Genomic DNA, 18,852 nt, shown 5'->3' on the forward strand with positions numbered 1-18,852 from the left:
CCAAATATCTTTGCTCGGAACGTAGAGCATTTAAGATTGGCTCACAAAGTTTATAGTTGTTGCCTATTTTCAGTAACAAACGTCAGATTTGGACAAGCGCTTAATACAATTATAAAAGAACGACCTCGCTAGTTAAAGGTAGTACAAAAATGTTTATCCAACAAGGAATAGGGTACTAAATACATACTATTAATGATTGCTAGAAGTTCTGTTTGAGAAAATCGAATAATTGCGAGTTGATGATTAAATTAAAGCAATTTAAATAATTAAAATGGGAAATGATGGTTCACTTGATAAATTGATGTTAAAAAAGTCAATGGTCCGAAAGAGGTGAATTGAGAATTCACTTATTGGAACACTTATTTTATCCACTCATCACATATTAGCAGAGTCACTTGAGTATGAAAGAAATTTCTTCAGATGATGATTGTACATAAAGGGTCGCTCAATTTGAACTAGATGTCCTGCCTCTGTTATGTATTCCAGTGTCGCATTCTCTCCCAACTTCCTGCATTCATTGTGCCCAAAAACCCTATATCAGATATGCGATATATTTAATAATAGAGGCATTCTCAAATTCAAAAATTTATTCTTCAAATCTACAACTCGAACTTGGCTGCAAGAGAGCTAGGGTTTCTGACTTAATTTTCAAGATGAGTTGACTTACTCTTTCATGGCATCAGAAACTGGCTTAGTAAAAATCTTGTCATCCTCTCCACATAAAATATAAATCCTCTGCGTGAAAGAGTAAACGAAGTTCGTATCAAAATATTAAAAGATTAGGGAGGAATATGACATTTACGATGAGTTTCTTATCACCAATACTTTTTACATCTCATAGAATTACTTTTCAGATCTGTCCAATTTCTAGTTCAGTTCCAAAAATGAGTGGATATTTTCATTTTCAGAGCGAAGCAAACTTAAGTAACAAAGTTGTATGTACATGTATACTGATTCGAATACCATCATATCAAACAAAATATTCATTAGTGCGTTCTTAACAAAAGCAAGAGTGTGAGGATATTGTTGGACAAACCTGGGAGTAGTTAGGTGTACTAGCGGCGTCTTTGTCACTAACCACTGAAGCTTCAAGAAGCTCCACTTTCTCCTTTATGTTGCCAAACATTACCTGGTTTGCAACATTATATATTAGAATTGTGTTATGCAGTCAGATCTTTTTATAATAATCATCCTCTAGAATGTCATTTCACGATGATAATCAAATTTTCTATGGAACTGATATTTTATATTATGTTATAGTAAATGTTATGTATACAAATAATTCTAAGTAGCAGTAAAAAAAAATATCCACATTACATGTTATAGATAAATTTGATTGTAATTAATTGTAATTCGTGCAATTGGTTGCACACTACCTTCCACTTGCAAACCACATTTGGTTCTAAATATAGTATGATTTAAAGAAAATAGATAGACTTTGAATCTAACTCAATTTTAATATATAGCTTGCAAACAATCATTTGGTTCTAACTATGATTTAAAGAAAATATATAGATTTTGAATGTGACTTAATTTCAGATTTAGCACATGAGGTAGAAAGGAAAATGTCTAAAATACATCCCAACCTTTGCCGGGATTTACTGTAACACACCTAATCTATACGATGGTCCTACTACCCCCCAGACTATATTTTTAAAGCATTTCTTTGGCATTTATTCGGAAAAATCAAACCAAAATCCAACGTCACACAAGCCAAGACTCAATTATGAAAGAATATAGTGATTCACAAGATTAATACCAAGATAATCAACTGCTTTTTCCATGAAAAAAAAAATTAAGAGTGTAGGAGAGAATTCTAATTTTTTGTTTTGTTCGAAGAGTGAAATGACTAGACTCCTTTGTTTTTTGGCATTTTGTTCAGCACGTGTTTGAATTGTTATCCAGCTCACTCAATAAATGCCAAAGAAATTCCTTACAAATATATCCGGGGGGTAATAGGACCCCCGTAAAAATTAGGTGGGTTATAGCAAATTTGAACAAAGGCTGGGGTGTATTTTAGAAATTTTCCCTGAGGTAAAAATTACCCAAAATCATACGAGGGTTATATTTTTAATAACAACGTACTGAATATTAGTTAATTAAAGAGCTACATACCTCAAGAAAATCCCTGTACACAAATTCAGGAAACCATGGGGCCTTGTGGGTGCCAAGAGATAGAAGCAATTTGACACCAGAGATAGTTTTGGGCAAAAGAAAATCAGGCCAACATGTGAACCCAATGTTTTCCAACAAAGAATTGCTAAGAGACTCAGTTAACTCCATACCCGAGCTTGAAATGACCATGGACTCAACCATGTGAGGATACAGTTGGGCCCAATTTAAACGCAAGCATTGATCCATAGGAAAATCCAACCAAATTAAACTTTTCCACACCCAGTTTCATCATACCTTTGCTAAACAGTCTGCCTGGTAAGACGTTTGTCCCATGAAAAAATAAATAAAGGAAATTAACCTTGCCATCTTGCAAAAATATTAGCCGGCATATTAAAATATAAATATAGACTTTCTTCAGTGCAAAACAGTCGATGTTTTAACCTCTAAAAGTTGGTCCGAAATAAATGATGTTTCACAAACAAAGAAGGTATTTAGTTTTAAAAAAAATCAAATTTGCATTTAACACATTTCTAATCTTCTTGATAATATGTCAACCTAAAAGAGAAGAAAATCATAATTAAGGAAAGTTTAGCCAAAGCAGTCTTAATTTTTAGAAGTAAGTAAATTCCTTAATCCATGTGCCTATGCCTAAAATATCGATTATTTTGGACTGGATGGAGCAATATATACATATATATGTATATAATATACTCCCTCCATTTTAATTTATGTTGTCCTGATTTGGAGTACTAGGTCAAAATAACTAATTCTCAGTGTGAGTTTGAACATAAAATCTTCAGGTCTTTTGAAATAATATCTCCACATTAAGAAACTAAATTAAAAGTACTCTTAAGTTACAAAAAAATAACAATTCAAAATATTTAGGAAGTATTTGAAAAAATTGTGTCCTTTGTCTCCAAATAGTAATTAGCACACATGAACTTAAACAAAGGGAGTATATATTCTATACATATTTAGGATATATATAATATATATATTTGACTAGCGATTGTAATTATGTTTTGCCGAAGATCTAAATGTTGTAAAGCCAAAAGAAAAAGGTAAAGCTCACACATGAGAGAACGTATTCAAGAGACATACAATATGATGAAGTAAATTTTTAGACGAGATGATCGCACAATGCAATACCTGAAAATTAGGTGACCGTTCAGGATGATGGGTGAAGGAGTCTCCGAAGAAAAGTTGGTCAGGGACGTAGACAGCAAAAGATGTTCTTAAGGAAATCACTTGAAAAAGCCAAGTGAGAATTCCATTGGCAACAAATCCATGAAGAAGTACAACGGCAGGCTTAATTGTGCTAATGGTTTGATCAGTTGGAACCCAAAAATGCAAGGTGGTTCCTGGTTCTATCTCCACCAACTTGGATGTCATTCCCATAACTCTCATTAAACAATGCAATATTGGCTTCGTTACTGCAAACACGTTTCCCATTTTGTCCTCTAAATAATAATACCTGAAAGTAAAGATTTTAAAGTAGCAAGATTACTATATAGGCTAGCCCTATGATACTATTTTATAAAAGTAGTTGGCTCGTAAATCGTAGTAATAAACTTCCTAACTAAAAGAAATTACACCTAGTGACCCTGAAAATGATCCGCTAGCTTATCCCATTGATGTCTTTCCACATATAAACATTATCTGTAGAAAGAGAGAAGCGTCAACGGCTGAGAATGAATTTAATTTGTACCGAAAATCATTACCTAACGGTTCACATAAAAGGAGCAACCCATGATGAGTCCCCATCGTTTTGAAGTTGCGTAAATGAATCCATTCCTTCTGAATTGAACATCTATGTTTTCTCGTGATTCATACGGATCTTGCAATGATACATAGTGATAACATTATTAGTACTCTATGTATGTGTCCCAATTTATTGTGGAGGGTGCATACATGTGGCCTTTTGCTAAAATAAAAAATACTCCTTCCCAATGATTTTGGACGGCCATGTCAGCAAAGAATGATTTTTTAATGGGTTAAAATCACACATACATCTTTTTTTCATTTGTTCTTTGACATATCACCCGCACGAAATTGTCACACGTTGATTTCCATGACTCGTGTTTAAGAGACATGTATTATCAAGTTTGAGATATTCACTCTATGTGGTGGTTGGGGGTCCCGGGCCGGGGGGGAGGGGGAAGAACATCAACAATTGGGGGTTTTGGGGACGGTTCGGGGAGAGGATTTTTTTTTTTTTTTTTTTTTGGAGGAGGAAGATTTTTCTCCTAGTGACATGTCAAAATTTGACACGTATCTTAGTTTATCCCTTTATTCTTTGACAGATCATCCACACGTAATTGTTATGCGTTTGATTTTCCTGACTGGTGTTTAAATGACAGAGTTTGTCAAATTGAAGTGTTTATGTGGTTGCCACCTTACCTAATATAAATGTCTAACTGGACACATTGTGCCACGTTAATAGGCTATCTAGACATTTGGCCATATATTTCATTAGTTTTTACCAGGGTGATGTTGTCTGCCTTTCACAACTGAAGCAATTCTTACTAGGTCCAGTCAGATAACCAATGTACCTTGAAGATATTTCATGGCTGCAAGGCCCATTGCACTATATTTCAAGATGACACAAGCCTTGCACTTAACTTCGGTACTAAACTAAGAATAAACTCCCACAGTTCCTCGCAAATGTGCCTCTCAAAGTTGACATACATCTTTCTGCACATTTGGATCTTCATTGTTTTCTACTGAAAAGAATTCTTAAAATTGAATTAAAGTTGTTTGTTGTGTTTGGTAAAATGACATTTAAAGCTATGGCTTTGCCATATAAAAACCAAGAAAACCAATACCAACAAAATATAATAAGAAATGAAACTAATGAAATCAAGTCTTTTTAAAATTTGCCTTGTAGAGCAGAGACATAAGGGACTGCAAAAACATTGAAGGTGCCTAGAGTAAGGGAAAAAATCTTGATCAAATTCAATAATTCCCAAATCTACAAATGTGATGTATCATTTTCAATCTATTCTACATACAAGAAGTTGATGAACGAACATATATATTCATCACATAGCTTGGCCCCAACATATTATATGTCTATAAGTAAAAAGAGATTTCCATCAAAATCCAAATAGCATTCGGACAAGAAACGGAAGCAAACAGATCAAAAAGAACCAAAACTGATAGAAAGCCCCAAAGCCTTTCTCAGACTTAATTCAAAATAGAATAGCAATAAGGCATAGCAACAAGAAAACCAGAATCAATGCACCAATCCAACAAGCCCAAGTCCTCCTCTTCTTCATTTGATTAGCACGATCTAACTCCTTCATCCCATCATTCACATATCCACCAGCATTCACCACATTTTGCTCAATATTATTCATCTGCTCGCCTTGTGTCTCAACCATAACAGCCATATCAAGAAACACTTGGTGCAGCTCGATCAAACTTTTTCGTATCTCCTTTACAGCTTCATGCCTTTCCTGATTCTCCACTTTACCCTCAAAAACCCTTTCCTGCATCATCTTTTCAACCGCTTCCTCACTCGGTTCTTTTCCGTTAGTACTAAAGTACTGTTTCCTCAGGCCTTCTTTGTGTTCCGCTACAATATTTTCCCTTAGGCACTGAAAATCATTCATCATGTCCCTCAGCTTAATTCTCAAGCCATTCGTGACCGAAATCCTTGTCCTGTCAACCGGGCTTCCCTCTTTATACGCGCGACGGTTATCAAGATTGGACTTATCAAGAACTTCAAGTCTCGTTTTGATGATTTTCGCCTTCCTAAGAAGGGTGATAATATCGGAATTAATCTGATCTCTAAGGCCTTGGAGAATTTTGGCACTTGGGGCTGACTTGGTTTTCTGATTAAGGTCTTGAAGATTGACAAGAAGATTGTTGATATCTTCCATATCAGACTTAATAGCAGCAACTTCTTCAAAGAATTTTGAGAGGTTTTTTTCGTCAGCCGGGTCGAGTTGACCCATTTCAATATCGGGTCCTGCTTCAAGATCCATCATAGCCTGTTTCTTCAAGTCCACATAACTCAAGAATGACTTGGTCATCAGGTCATTCATCTTTACGATTCTGCAAAGTCACAAAATTTTTCATACTTTTTTCTACATTTAAACCGTATTCTACAAGAACTCAAATAGAGAAAATCGGAGAAGATATTAAATCATGTCCCAAATCTTGAAATCAATTCAAAATTCCCACTATTTGTAAACTAATGAACAGTTTTCAGTTTCAAAGTAACATGTAATTCCAAAATTAAGTAAAACAACAATCACAAGTTGCGATACTAATTACAAGTTGCGATAACAAGCCCTAAAAAGAATCAGCATTGAAAATTACTTGAACCCAAAAAAGAATCAAACCCATACTAATTCAACAGAGCAAGAAGATATATTGAAATTTAGAAAATTAAAACCACAAAAAAATAAATTACAGGGTAAAGAAAAGAAAGAGCACCTTGAACAATTGTTGAGACGTTTCTTTAACTCTGTTATGGAAATTTGCAGAGAAATATGAGAATTGTGGCAATGAAGAATTTGGGGTGAAAACAAATGTGAGAAACTTTAAAGGGAAGTCTATGGCTATGGCTGCCTTTAAAGTTTTTGGCCACTTTTCAAATTCGAAGGAAAAGAAGAAATATAGCCGTTGCATTTCGTAACGTAATTTGCCATCTTTTTCACCTTATCCTACAAAATATCTACATTTGGAAAGTTAATTGATAAATTCTTTTATTATTTAATTTTTATAAGAACAAAGAATTTTTTTCTTTATCAATCATTAAAAAGTTACTTACTTGTATTTGTATAAAGCAAGAGTTTATTGATACCTAAAATGAATCAACATATTGCGACCAATTAGCTAAATGATTTAATTGTAAAAACATTGTACACTAGCATGACATTTAAAAATAATTACAGATAATTATTCATAAAAAGTAAATTAATAAACTTGAAAATAAGGCATGTCACATACTTACATGTTATAACAAGATTACTTTTGATTAAAACTTTGACATTAAAGTTTATCTATTTACGTTAGGTGTGTCTTGATTTACTTCCGCTCACTAGTACTTTATTCATTTACGGAGTAGCAATTATTTTTGGGTGTAATAACTTGCCTTTTCCTTTCCCACATATTAGGTTTTCTAGTTCTTCCTGTGCATTACTCTCTTACTGCTTAGTAGGTTTGCTAATTTTTAGGGTAAATTTCATGAATGGTCATTTAATTATCACTTTTTTCACCAAAGTTACTTAACTATTTTTTCTAACATAACAGTCACATATCTATCACTTTTTTTCACCAAAGTCACTTAACTATGTTTTATAATACAAAAGTCACATAACGATACTTTTTTCACCAAAGTTACTTAACTATATTTTCTAACACAAAAGTCACGAGATTTTAGCCTACTAACACAAAAATCGCACCTGCAGAAAAATTCAACTTCCTTTGGGTAATATTTTTATATATTTTTTATTTTTAATCAAATAGATACAAACTCAATTAAAAAAATCGCCCCGATCCAAAAATCATGCAAATGTTAAAATATTAAAGAAACAAAACCAATCCTTCACCAAGTATACGATCCTTCTCAGTAGGGGCTGTCAAGTAAAAAATGTGTGAATTTTATTGGCCCTTTTTTCCAATATATATTTTACATGTTGTTGGATAATAAGTAGGAATTTGAAGTATACGGAGTAATAGTTATTATTACTTGCATTAGAAAAAGTAACCTTGTGATAAAAAAAAAATCAAATTTATTCACCCTTTGGTATTTTAATATCTGCATATGAGTTTTGGATCGGGTCGATTCTTTTTAATTGAGTTAGTATCTATTTGATTAAAAATAAAAAAAGAATATAAAAATATTACCCATCGAAAGTTGAATTTTTCAGTAGGTGTGACTTTGTGTTAGAAAACATAGTTAAGTGACTTTAATAAAAAAGAGCGATAGTTATGTAACTTTTGTGTTAAAAAACATAGTTAAATGACTTTAGTGGAAAAAAAGTGATAGTTAAGTGGCCATTAATGAAATTTACCCTAATTCTTGCTATGTCATAGATTGATTGATAATTAAGGGAAAATGCTTGTGAAGGTTGCCCACCCTAATCTTGAAATTGGACCATCGATGGGAGTAGAGACTATTACCTATATGTGGCCATATTGATATTGATCACGTATTTACGTGTGAATATTTTTCTCATTTCATGCTCAAAACCATATAAAGAGATATTAGTACATTTTCTCAATCAATATGAGAGTAACAGTAATAGGTTATTAATTCGTTAGTTTTATTTCCGCCTTACTAGTGCAAATTTCCTACATATACTTACATAATATTGCCTCTTAAGTTACCTAAAAACAATGCAAAATGATAATTAAGCATTGAATGCACAAAATTAACACCTATCAAAAAAAGGATTTAAGCATTGAATGCACAAAATTAACACCTATCAAAAAAAGGATTTAAATTATGCCCACAACGATATAAAGAATCATTCTATGAGTGCAGTTTAAGGAATTATAAGAACTTAGTTTATCATACTTTTCAAGCAACTAATCCACCTATGATTGACTTTTCAGCTACTTTATTGTATAAAAAAATAATATTAACTTAAATAGCTGTACGCCGAAATAATAGTACGTAAATATACAATATATGTATAATTAGGTTATAATATATGTATGTTGACTAGCGGCCGTAAATATATTTGGCGAGAATCGAATATATAAATTTTTTTTATTTCACTATCGAGGTGTGTTCAGTATTGATAAAAATATTTTCTGATGTTTTTTAATTTTCTCATGATCGGTTGGTCAAATTTTTTCAAAAGAACATTCTCTTTCGTAAAAATGCCTACAAGTTGACATTCACATATCATTGTATCATCCCCGCCCACCCCACCCCCACCACCCATCACCCCACATCCTCCACAGCAGCCCTAAATCCCACCCTTGCTCCACCCTAGCCCCTACCTCGCCCCATAGTATTTGTGTAGATTATATACAAATACTTTTAGAATAATATTTTTACTTAGATAACAAACATAAACGAACACAAAAAAAATAAAATAAGTAACCACTTATTTTTCCGGAAAACATTTTCTTTCTTATCAAACGCACCGTGCATAAAATTCTCACCCAAAAGTCATAATGTAGAAAAAAAACATTACTTACCAAATTTTCTATTTTTACCCCTAACAATGTATAAATACTAAACCTCTCCCATGAAAATGGAAACCTTAAATCCATTGACCAAGTACAGAGTTCCCCAGATCGAAACTCAGACAAAAAAAAAAAAAATTGTCCGATCTAACAGACTCTTCAAACTGAAAACAGATGACACCAGATTTCAGTTTGAGAAAAATCTCAGGCCCCCACAACATCATCCTCAATGGCAGATGGTTCATTGTTTTTGCTTCAATCTTGATTTTGTCAGTTTCAGGTGGCACTTATTTATTTGGTCTTTATTCACAACATGTCAAATCTTCATTGGGTTATGACCAAACAACCTTAAATTTGTTGTCTTTCTTTAAGGATGTTGGTGCTAATGTAGGGATTATTGCTGGATTAATTAATGAAGTTTGTCCACCATGGGTTGTTCTTTTAATTGGATCAGTGATGAATTTTTCTGGATACATTTTTTTGTGGTTAGCAGTCAACGGTGATGAATTAGTCAAACCCCAGGTTTGGCAAATGTGTGTCTGTTTAATGGTTGGTGCAAATTCACAAACTTTTACTAATACTGGTGCTTTAGTTACTTGTGTTAAGAATTTCCCTGAAAGTAGAGGAATTGTGATTGGATTGTTAAAGGGTTTTGTTGGTTTAAGTGGTGCAATTATAACACAATTGTTTCATGCAATTTATGGGAATAATGGGAAATCTTTGGTTTTGCTAATTGCTTGGCTTCCACCATTTGTTTGTTGTAGTTTGCTTAAACATGTTAGGGTTATGAAAGGGATTAGTCGTCAAGAAAATGAGGTCAAGATTTTTTATCAGCTTCTTTATATATCACTTGGTCTTGCTGGATTTCTATTAATGATCACTATTTTGCAAAATAGGGTAGCTTTTAGTTTGGTTGAATATAGAGTGAGTTCTTGTATTATGTTGCTTTTGTTGTTTGCGCCCATAGCTATTGTAGTTAGAGAAGAATTGAAACTTGGGAAAGGAAGGAAACAAGTTTTAGATGATTCTTTCCCATTGAAAGGATTAGAACAAGGGAAGGTACCTTCAAGAAATCAGGGAAAAGGAGTTTTATGGTACAAGAATATTTTTAAGCCACCTGAGAGAGGCGAAGACTATACAATTTTGCAAGCACTTTTGAGTATTGACATGTTGATTTTGTTTATTACAACTATCTTTGGAGCTGGTGGAACATTGACTGCTATCGATAACATAGGTCAAATTGGTAAGGCATTAGGATATCCTAACACGAGTATTGCAACATTTACTTCACTAGTGAGTATATGGGGTTATCTTGGAAGAGTAGTTTCGGGGTTTGTCTCCGAGATTTTCTTGACAAAGTATAAAGTCCCTCGCCCGTTGATGCTTACTTTTGTGCTCCTATTATCTTGCATTGGTCATATTCTTATAGCTATGGGAATCCCAAGTGTTCTTGATGTTGCATTGGCTATACTTGGATTTTGCTTTGGAGCTATGGCACCTTTGATATTTTCCATAATATCAGAACTTTTTGGACTAAAGCACTATGCTACGCTGCTCAATTTTGGCGGAGCAGCTAGTCCAATTGGAGCTTATGTATTCAATGTTAGATTGGTTGGTCATTTTTATGATAAGGAAGCTTTGAAGCAAATGGAAGCCTTGGGACTATATAGGAAGCTGGGGGATCATCTGACATGCATTGGTATCGAGTGTTACAGGTCTTCTTTTCTGATAATTGCTGCAGCAAGTTTTGTAGGGTGCATTGTATCATACATTTTGGTGCTTAGAACAAGAAAGTTCTATAAAGGCGATATTTACAAGAAGTTCAGAGAGCAAGCGTAGCAATGTAGGATCAGAGTAAGCTTGGCCAAATAGTTTCATTCTGCCACACATTTGTAACATTCTATGATTTATAGCTAATAGTTTGAGTCGTACTGATCAATTGTAGGGATATTTATATTTGAACCCATGTCATATTGTAATACATTATACACATATCAGGAAAAATAGAATGACATGTTGACAAATACCTAGGATTCTTGGCTCATTATGTTTTCTGTTGTAGTTTCGTGCAATATAACTTGTAAGGTTCTGGTATTGGATTACTTCTGTGTGGATTCTATTGAAAAGAAACCTTTTGCACAACCAGATTAACTTCTTCTTTTTTCTTTCGCAGCATCTCATACGTTTCATGCAACTTTTTTTTTTATTTTTAACAATCTCTGAAGTCTCTCTTGTTTTCAGTGTGCAGCCGCTTTTTTTTTTTTTTTTTTTTTTTTTCTAGACCTAACGCAGGTCTCTTATGCTTTTTTATAACAATAGTTACAATATTCACAGCTTCTATAAGCCAGATCGCCTGGAGAAAGAATTACGAGTCACTACAAAAGGAATCTAAATTACGAGTCACTACAAAAGGAATCTATCTGATATAGAAACCAGCAGTTCACATTTTGGCTTTCGTTTTGCCCTTGTGAGGCCATTTCTTGCACAAAGAAAACCCTTCAGGCTGAGCAAGAGATGATGAGGAAGCGAAAGAGTGCACACCGGATCTGTATGAGCTTAAATGAAATAACATGGACAATGAGGATTAATATAGTCGGCCTCAACTTTACTTGCAATTGAGGCGTGGTGTTGTTGCAATGAACATGACTTCAGATGCAATTGCCTCAAGACAACATAAGCAATGAAGCCACTTCACTAAATACTAGTAACACTACAGAAGCAACTCTAAGTTGTACACGGATAAATTGGATCTTGGACAACCCACAGAGGGTGGTAATGCACAAAATACAGCTTACTAATAAGGGATGTAAATTTCTTATGCCAATGCGATTCCACTGCCAGTGACTACAAAAGATCATTCTCCGTATGCGGCGCTTCTATTCCAAACAAGGAAATAACTCTCGTTTTCTATGTCCCAAAATTAGATTAATATTACCAGAGATGACCAGGAAACTGGAAAAGCAAATAATAAAAGAACGCTAACAACTACTACATTTGTTTCTCCATCTTCGGGTCAAAGTTTAATGGAAGTACAAATCACATTAACTAAAATATGCAACAATCCATCTTGTTTTCTTTTTCTTCCTTCTTCACTTTCTCCTGCTCTCCCCTCCATTTGGTCCAGAACAGGCAAAAGTTCAGTCGGCCCTTGGGCTGCTGCCACTTGTTGATGGCCTTTTCCCGGAATATTTCTGTTGCAATAACCAAAAAACTATGTTAAAACATCTCAAAATGAGACACTTGACCTAAAGTTTCCTGCAGAAAATCCAAGACTAGTTGAGATATAAAACTCTACTCATAGCTACTGAGTTACCTGCTTGCCAAGGTTGAAAGGGACGTATCTGTATTTAATCATGTGCGTAATTTGTCGTCTCATGGTAAGGACGAAAAGAACAATCCAGTAGCACAACAATATAGGCCAGAATACAGGAACATCAAAAAGGGAGAAGAAAGTCATGACAAATGCCACACAGAAAGCCTTTGTTATGGCATACCTGAAAGAAAGAAAAAAAGAGTAGTAATAAATATTGCTGCTACAACTAAAAGGTTCAAGAAAATACATTTTTTTTATTTTTTATAACCAAGTTCAAGAAAGTACTTAATGGCCTAAAATATGCATAAACCCTCTCTTATGCTATGTCAACTATTTAATAAACGATACAGGGCAACTTCACACCCAACCAAGTCACTAGACTGAACCCTATTTAAAGGTAATCACAAAAGCATAGCACTGTGTTTAATTAGCTTTCCGACTTTAAGTACATCAATCCCAAACTGGTTGGGCTTGCTATTTTTTTAAGGCTGAATACTTCATTTCCAACAACAACAACAACAACATACCCAGTGTTATCCCACAAGTAGGGTCTGCGCAGACCTTACCCCTACCTTGGCAGGTAGAGAGGCTGTTTCCGAAAGACCCTCGGCTCAAGAGAAAGCACGAATACATTCAGTTAAATTCTGGCCTGTCTGGCAATGCCCTACTGAAAGAAAAGGAAATCTCACCTTTCTTCAATTCCTGTTTCTCACAGGCAAAACATTAGCCAGCACAAGGTCCAGATGCAAATTATGCAAAAAATACATCAGTGTTTCACAACAACACATTCATGCACACGTTAAATGACACACCATCCTAAATTTGAGGTGTGGAACACCTTGTATAGGACAATGAAACAGAAGAAATCAAAGTAATAGGAAAATATTACAAAACAAGCAAGTACCAAAAGGAAAAACAGTTGTCAGTCACTAGGCTCAATTCTCTATAACAACCATGAGTCCATGACAGCCTTGGGTAAATATTTCTTTGAAAGGGTATGATTAACCAATCTGGCAACCTCCTGATTCCTGAACAGCCCAACTCTTATGGGACAGATTCATCAAGGATCACATAGGCCAATCCAATTTAATACATGAAAATTGGACATAATATCCAAGTCCTTCTGTGTGGACAAATGCATCTTAGCTGCTATGATTTACGAGATCTTTTGAAGTACAGATATTTTGTAACAAGTCAAGAAAAGGAAAAAGATTCATATAAGCAGAACCATAAATATGTTAGTGAGGTACAACTTCTTTTTTTTAAATCACTATGTTAGCTTGGTACTAACTTAATGCTGAATATTCCAGGCAGCATTTAGAAACAGCTGGATCTATGGTCCTGCTGCTGGTTCGAGGTATAAAGTTGATGTTAGGCGCTGCCAAACCAAACATTAAAAGTTTCAATGGGCGACATAAGTACAATGGTGACTTATACTTGACAAAAGGCAAATTAGCTTAACAAATTCATCCAGATCTCAAATGCACATGTGCAAGGAGGTTCTACTGCATCAATAAATACTGTTCAAAGTTTACCAAGAGAGCTAAGACCACTGCCATCATTTAACTATGAGACATGGCAAACTGAAGCAATGTACAGATGGCAAACCGTTTCTCCGGAAAACTAGCAACGCAAAACCCATTATAAAGCAGGAATGTTTACCAGAACTTGAACTCCGGGAGGCGACGTATGAAAGGCTTGAATTCATCTGAACCTTTAGTTGGCAACATGGGACCATCTGACGGTTCAAGCTCAGGGTCAACAAGAGGTGACAGAAAACCGATCAGCAAATTGAGTATATAGATGCCCAAACCATAGGTAACAACATAGAATCCCTGAACATAATAAACCCGCAGAGCATAAAGCAACGCTAAGACAAAAGTTCCAATCCACCTATATGTAGCATGTGGAGTAGTTTTATCTAAATAGTATTGGAAAAGTTTTGAAAGTTCAAGCCTCCGCTGGTTCAAAGCTGCAGCCGCTGAGGCACCATCACCTCCAACACCCTCCATAGAAACTCAACTTCACAATCCTAGAAATGCCATATATCAATGCAATAAGATTAAACACAAGGAAGACATCGTGCTAGAAACAGCTAGATATACATTGAATATTTGCTCAAGTTAAGAAAGAGAAGAATTAGGACTTTGAATTCTGTTAATGCTTAGAACAGTAGGAAATTAACGCTAGTGAAAAACCTGATCCCTCAGACCACCCACCAAAATATAAATTATTGACAAATGAATGACTATACCAACTCTTATTACTAGAAAGTTACAACACCCTTCAAGAATTCATTAAAAAAGTCACACAACTATCAGACTTTAAAAAAAAAACTCAACCAGAGCAACCTAAACTTGCCGGAGTGACAGGCTAAAATAGAACCCACAGAAATCACAATTTTCCCGGTCGATGTGTACTTGAAATGAAAAGCAAGAAAGAAAATAGAATTGCAATCTCATTTTAGATTTAAAACAAACTCATCAAAGAAGTTGGTTCAATTTCAGCTAGCAGTCACAACCCACGAGAGTTCTAAGAAAAAAAAAAAAGGAAAACTCATAAGTGATTGCAAATGTAGGATATATTTTAACTGTATTATACAATAAACTTATTTTTAGCAAGTCAACTAAGTAGCTAGAATTAAAAGACAAAATAATAAATCGAAAATTCATTTTTGAACTGGATGCTTTGAACTATGAACCCCTCCTTAATCCATCTAACTCGGCACATTTTGACCAAAGAAAACTTTTAATCCTCAATTAGTTCCCTAAAGTGAAACTCATTTGGTCCAATGGAACCCAACATTCAAATGACTCAAAGGAAACAACTCTTAACACAATATATTAATTTCTCCTAATCACCCATTTTGACTTCAAAAATCCATCGATTCGATGGACCCCCTAAAATCAAGCTCATTTAATCCGATAGAACCAGATCTAAATTAACACATTTTAATTCTCCAACACACCCAAAACCTATGATCGCCTTACAAAAATTATCCAACCCCCAAAAATATATACTATATTTGAAACGATAAGAATCAGATCTGAAACATGTAACTAATAAACTTATACAAAATCACCGTACTACAACAATATGGAAATCACATAAACGTTTGTAGCAATCAACGTATAGCGATTCGGGTTACAGAAATGTTAGGGTTAGATAATATGAAACGAACATTGGAAAAATTACCTTGGCTTACTAAAGAGAAGTGAAGAGAGGGCAGATGAGAAAATACGATTGGATCTGTGGTCCTTAATAACACTGAAATGGACCTGCCGACGAGCAAATAATTTTTTTTTAATCTGTTTTTCGATTTGAGAATTCTGATTTTATCCCCCTTTTCCCCTATTTGTTATTTTATACTATGTGTCTCTGGCTAATTGGCTATGCCCCTAATTTCTTCCATTTTTTCTTTAAATAATAATTAATCAGGATTATGATTGTCAACTCTTTATTGTTGGAGTATTTAAACAAAGATTTTCTATTTATCTGGTTATAATAGAGTAACAAGATTAGTTCATTTGTAGTTTGCTTCTCTAGTTGGATTTGATATTTAATAATCCCTAATTAATTAATGCTTAATAACTAAGTTTTATTCAATTTGCCTATACATTTACATTGTGTGTCCTAATTCACTTGATCATGGTTAAGTGCTAAAAAGTCTCATGACATTTAAATCATCAAGAACTATATCTTCAATTATCTTTATAATTCGCGTAAATGCTATTTTGATCATTTTTTAACAAAAATATAAAGTTATTTTGAATCATTCCCATTATTCCACGAGTTATTTACTAATAAATTGTAGATAATAGTTAAAGCTTAATTCTTGCAAACATTAGCCCTTTATTTGTTCTCTTACCTTTTCTTTCGTGTATGATTTAAGAATTGTTGATAGTCTAATGTTAACAACATCACAAAAGATACAATTCAATAAAAAGAATCACATATTTGCCTAAGTGCAATAATAAAAATAACGAGCAAATAATTCCAGTTATCCTTTTTTGAGATAACAGTTTAGTAAATGATCCTTTTTTATTTTTCTTGAATTTTATGAATTTTGTAGACCATGGTCTAAAGATCCTCCCTAAGCAAACATAATATGAGAAAACGTTAATCAACAATTTAAATTTTATTAATGTTTGATGATAGTCTATTATTTTATCAGCCCCTAAATTATGTTTGCACAACTCTTAGCAATATGGATAAAATTTTAATAGTAACCTACAAAAGAAACGTTTTCTCTTGCGTAAACCAACCGAAATACACATAAAAGAGGGCCTAGATCTTCTCAAAAGAGAACCGGCCCATTTTTTATTTCAAGGACGCATCCATACATGGAACGGGCTCAAGGTGAGTCCAAGAGTTTAACTTGACCTTCCTAGTTAAGCCCGCATTTGAAACAAATTGGACCCTAGTTGAATTTGAACTGGACCAACATAAAGCAAATTGAGTAATTTTCAATTTAATTGCAATAAACGATATTTTAACATGACATTTTGTATTTTGAAAAACGACTGTGAGAGAGCTATTGCTCAAATATGTCGAAATTATTGACACAATACACAAGTAATTGATTTTGCATTGATTGTTAATGTACTGAACAAAAGAATATTGCTGGACATTTTAATAATGTGTATACTTGATTTTGCACTGACTGTTAAATTTTTGTTCTTCAGGTATTAACTACCCATAATCATGTGATCACACAAGAGGAGTACATATGTTTATTCGTTTGGTACATGCTGCCTACCATGTAACACAGGAGCTAGTAGTTTGGAACAGTTCTAAATTTATTCAACTCAATTGTGAATTGTCACATTTTCGTGTTAAATTGACTGCATTCGTCTCAAGTGCAGCATACAGGGAACTGCAATAATATATGTGCAATTGCATCGAATTTCACGTGACAAATTAAAGACGGTACAAATATTTCAAATTTTGGTGATTAATGGACTGTAGTTGTCGTGCTTCCTTTTGTTTTGTGGATAAGGAGCATGTAAATCTACAAATTACTGTTCCTTCAAGAAAAAAACAGACAGATAGGACTACCCTATTATTTTAGGCACCAATGTTCTAATAGGCGTTTTCAGGGCGAGCTCATCGGCGGGACGTACCAAAAACGTTCCGAAGCATAAATGAAAGGCGTAGATCGATAGGGCGTACGCCCTAAAATTTGGGGTGTATGTCCCGGGTGCAAAAGCGTAAGCCCCAGGCGTAAAAGCGTATGCCAAGGCGTTAATTTTGACTTTTATTATTTAAAAGTTTTTTTCCTATAGATTATAATTTTAATTATTGATGTAATGATTTGTACTTTATGTTATCATGTTTTCATGTAATGATTTTTCCTAAAATGTATAAATAAATAAGGTAATTGTCATAAAAAATAATAGTACTTAGTCTTTTTAGATGGTTATGTTTGAAACTCGTAGGATATAGATTTCACAGCAATATGTTCCTGAAGCAACTTTATCCATTTTTTTTATTGCTCTTATATTGTTTACTCTTTTCCTTCTTTGAAATATATAAATAAAAATCAGTGCAAATATTAGTTGAGGGTGGGAAAGACTAAGTAGCCGTTTGGCCATGAAAACCAAATATTTTTCACTTTATTTGAATTTTGTAGTTGAAGTTGAAGTTGGAGTTGTGTTTGGTTATAGTTTTGCAAAGAATATTTAGTTGTTTGAATGTACTGAAAGTAAAAAAAGTGAAAACATATTTTTTGGTGTTTTTCAATGGCCAAACGTTGATTTTAAAATAAAGTGAAAAACGTTTTCCGGAAAAAATTTAAAACTTCTTATAGCCAAACGCCCCGTAGATCCATGCACTTACGTCTAGCCTCGTGTTGCGTAAAACGTCTCGCCTCACTCCCCGCATTTTAAAACACTGTTAGGCACATAGATAGGATTGGGAAGACGTGGAATAACAAGAAACCACATAAGTTGTCTGGTAGAAGAAGTAGGTTCGTGGCTTTTAAATTGCCAAAAGAAAAAGACAAACTACAGTATGAGTTTGTCGTTTGTCCCGTGGTGTCATTAGTCGCTATTATCTCAATATAGTGATGGATTGACTGTAAGTGAGGCTTCTTTCGCCTCTAATAAGAGATCTCGTTTGAATAATTATGAGTAATTTATTTTACTCTTTCTAGCCGTTCAATGATAAATCAATCTTTAGAACAAAAAAAAAAATTGGCAGAGAATGTTTTTCGTTTCTTGATTAGTCGGATAGTTGAACTTCGTGCTTAAACCAAAAAAAAAAAATAAAAA

At 34.0% G+C, this 18,852-nt stretch overlaps 4 protein-coding genes across 6 annotated transcripts; 1 reads left to right on the forward strand and 3 right to left on the reverse strand.

Annotated features, from left to right (window-relative positions):
• Positions 1-75: 75 nt before the first annotated feature.
• LOC132062840 (uncharacterized) lies at positions 76-4,056 on the reverse strand. 2 transcript variants are annotated; one of them, XR_009416267.1, is made up of 5 exons: positions 3,837-4,056; positions 3,265-3,589; positions 1,037-2,427; positions 668-735; positions 76-508 (listed from the first exon to the last, which is right to left on the reverse strand). XR_009416267.1 is itself a non-coding variant. In XM_059455316.1 (5 exons), the coding sequence occupies exons 2-5, from the start codon at positions 3,565-3,567 to the stop codon at positions 376-378; spliced, it is 597 nt and encodes a 198-aa protein (XP_059311299.1). In that variant the 5' UTR covers positions 3,568-3,589; positions 3,837-4,056; the 3' UTR covers positions 76-375. The 2 variants fall into 2 exon arrangements, 1 of the variants encoding a protein (XP_059311299.1); XM_059455316.1 differs by having other exon boundaries at positions 1,037-1,129.
• Positions 4,057-4,948: 892 nt separating this feature from the next.
• LOC132062841 (syntaxin-112-like) lies at positions 4,949-6,710 on the reverse strand. The gene is made up of 2 exons (XM_059455317.1): positions 6,559-6,710; positions 4,949-6,174 (listed from the first exon to the last, which is right to left on the reverse strand). The coding sequence occupies exon 2, from the start codon at positions 6,162-6,164 to the stop codon at positions 5,307-5,309; it is 858 nt and encodes a 285-aa protein (XP_059311300.1). The 5' UTR covers positions 6,165-6,174; positions 6,559-6,710; the 3' UTR covers positions 4,949-5,306.
• Positions 6,711-9,281: 2,571 nt separating this feature from the next.
• Positions 9,282-11,369, forward strand: LOC132065025 (uncharacterized). The gene has a single exon (XM_059458239.1). It carries the CDS (start codon positions 9,442-9,444, stop codon positions 11,104-11,106), a length of 1,665 nt encoding a protein of 554 aa, XP_059314222.1. The 5' UTR covers positions 9,282-9,441; the 3' UTR covers positions 11,107-11,369.
• Positions 11,370-12,058: 689 nt separating this feature from the next.
• On the reverse strand, positions 12,059-15,901 carry LOC132065026 (protein RER1B-like). 2 transcript variants are annotated; one of them, XM_059458240.1, is made up of 4 exons: positions 15,776-15,901; positions 14,243-14,612; positions 12,581-12,761; positions 12,059-12,458 (listed from the first exon to the last, which is right to left on the reverse strand). In XM_059458240.1, the coding sequence occupies exons 2-4, from the start codon at positions 14,590-14,592 to the stop codon at positions 12,405-12,407; spliced, it is 585 nt and encodes a 194-aa protein (XP_059314223.1). In that variant the 5' UTR covers positions 14,593-14,612; positions 15,776-15,901; the 3' UTR covers positions 12,059-12,404. The 2 variants fall into 2 exon arrangements, with proteins under 2 accessions (XP_059314223.1, XP_059314224.1); XM_059458241.1 differs by lacking the exon at positions 15,776-15,901 and adding an exon at positions 15,668-15,757.
• Between the last annotated feature and the right edge of the window lie 2,951 nt (positions 15,902-18,852).

This window comes from Lycium ferocissimum, chromosome 7 (assembly GCF_029784015.1).
Source record: "Lycium ferocissimum isolate CSIRO_LF1 chromosome 7, AGI_CSIRO_Lferr_CH_V1, whole genome shotgun sequence".
NCBI classification, from domain to species: Eukaryota; Viridiplantae; Streptophyta; class Magnoliopsida; order Solanales; family Solanaceae; genus Lycium; species Lycium ferocissimum.

Coding starts and splice junctions, on each gene's coding strand:
- LOC132062840 (XM_059455316.1), bottom strand. CDS start 3,567: ATGGGAAACGTGTTTGCAGTAACGAAGCCAATATTGCATTGTTTAATG. Junction 1,130..3,264: donor AACGGTCACCTAATTTTCAG/GTATTGCATTGT, acceptor GTTGCAAACCAG/GTAATGTTTGGCAACATAAA. Junction 509..667: donor GTTTCTGATGCCATGAAAGA/GTAAGTCAACTC, acceptor CAATGAATGCAG/GAAGTTGGGAGAGAATGCGA.
- LOC132065026 (XM_059458240.1), bottom strand. CDS start 14,592: ATGGAGGGTGTTGGAGGTGATGGTGCCTCAGCGGCTGCAGCTTTGAAC. Junction 12,762..14,242: donor CTCCCGGAGTTCAAGTTCTG/GTAAACATTCCT, acceptor TCTTTCTTTCAG/GTATGCCATAACAAAGGCTT. Junction 12,459..12,580: donor CTTTCAACCTTGGCAAGCAG/GTAACTCAGTAG, acceptor TTATTGCAACAG/AAATATTCCGGGAAAAGGCC.
- LOC132065025 (XM_059458239.1), top strand. CDS start 9,442: ATGACACCAGATTTCAGTTTGAGAAAAATCTCAGGCCCCCACAACATC.
- LOC132062841 (XM_059455317.1), bottom strand. CDS start 6,164: ATGAATGACCTGATGACCAAGTCATTCTTGAGTTATGTGGACTTGAAG.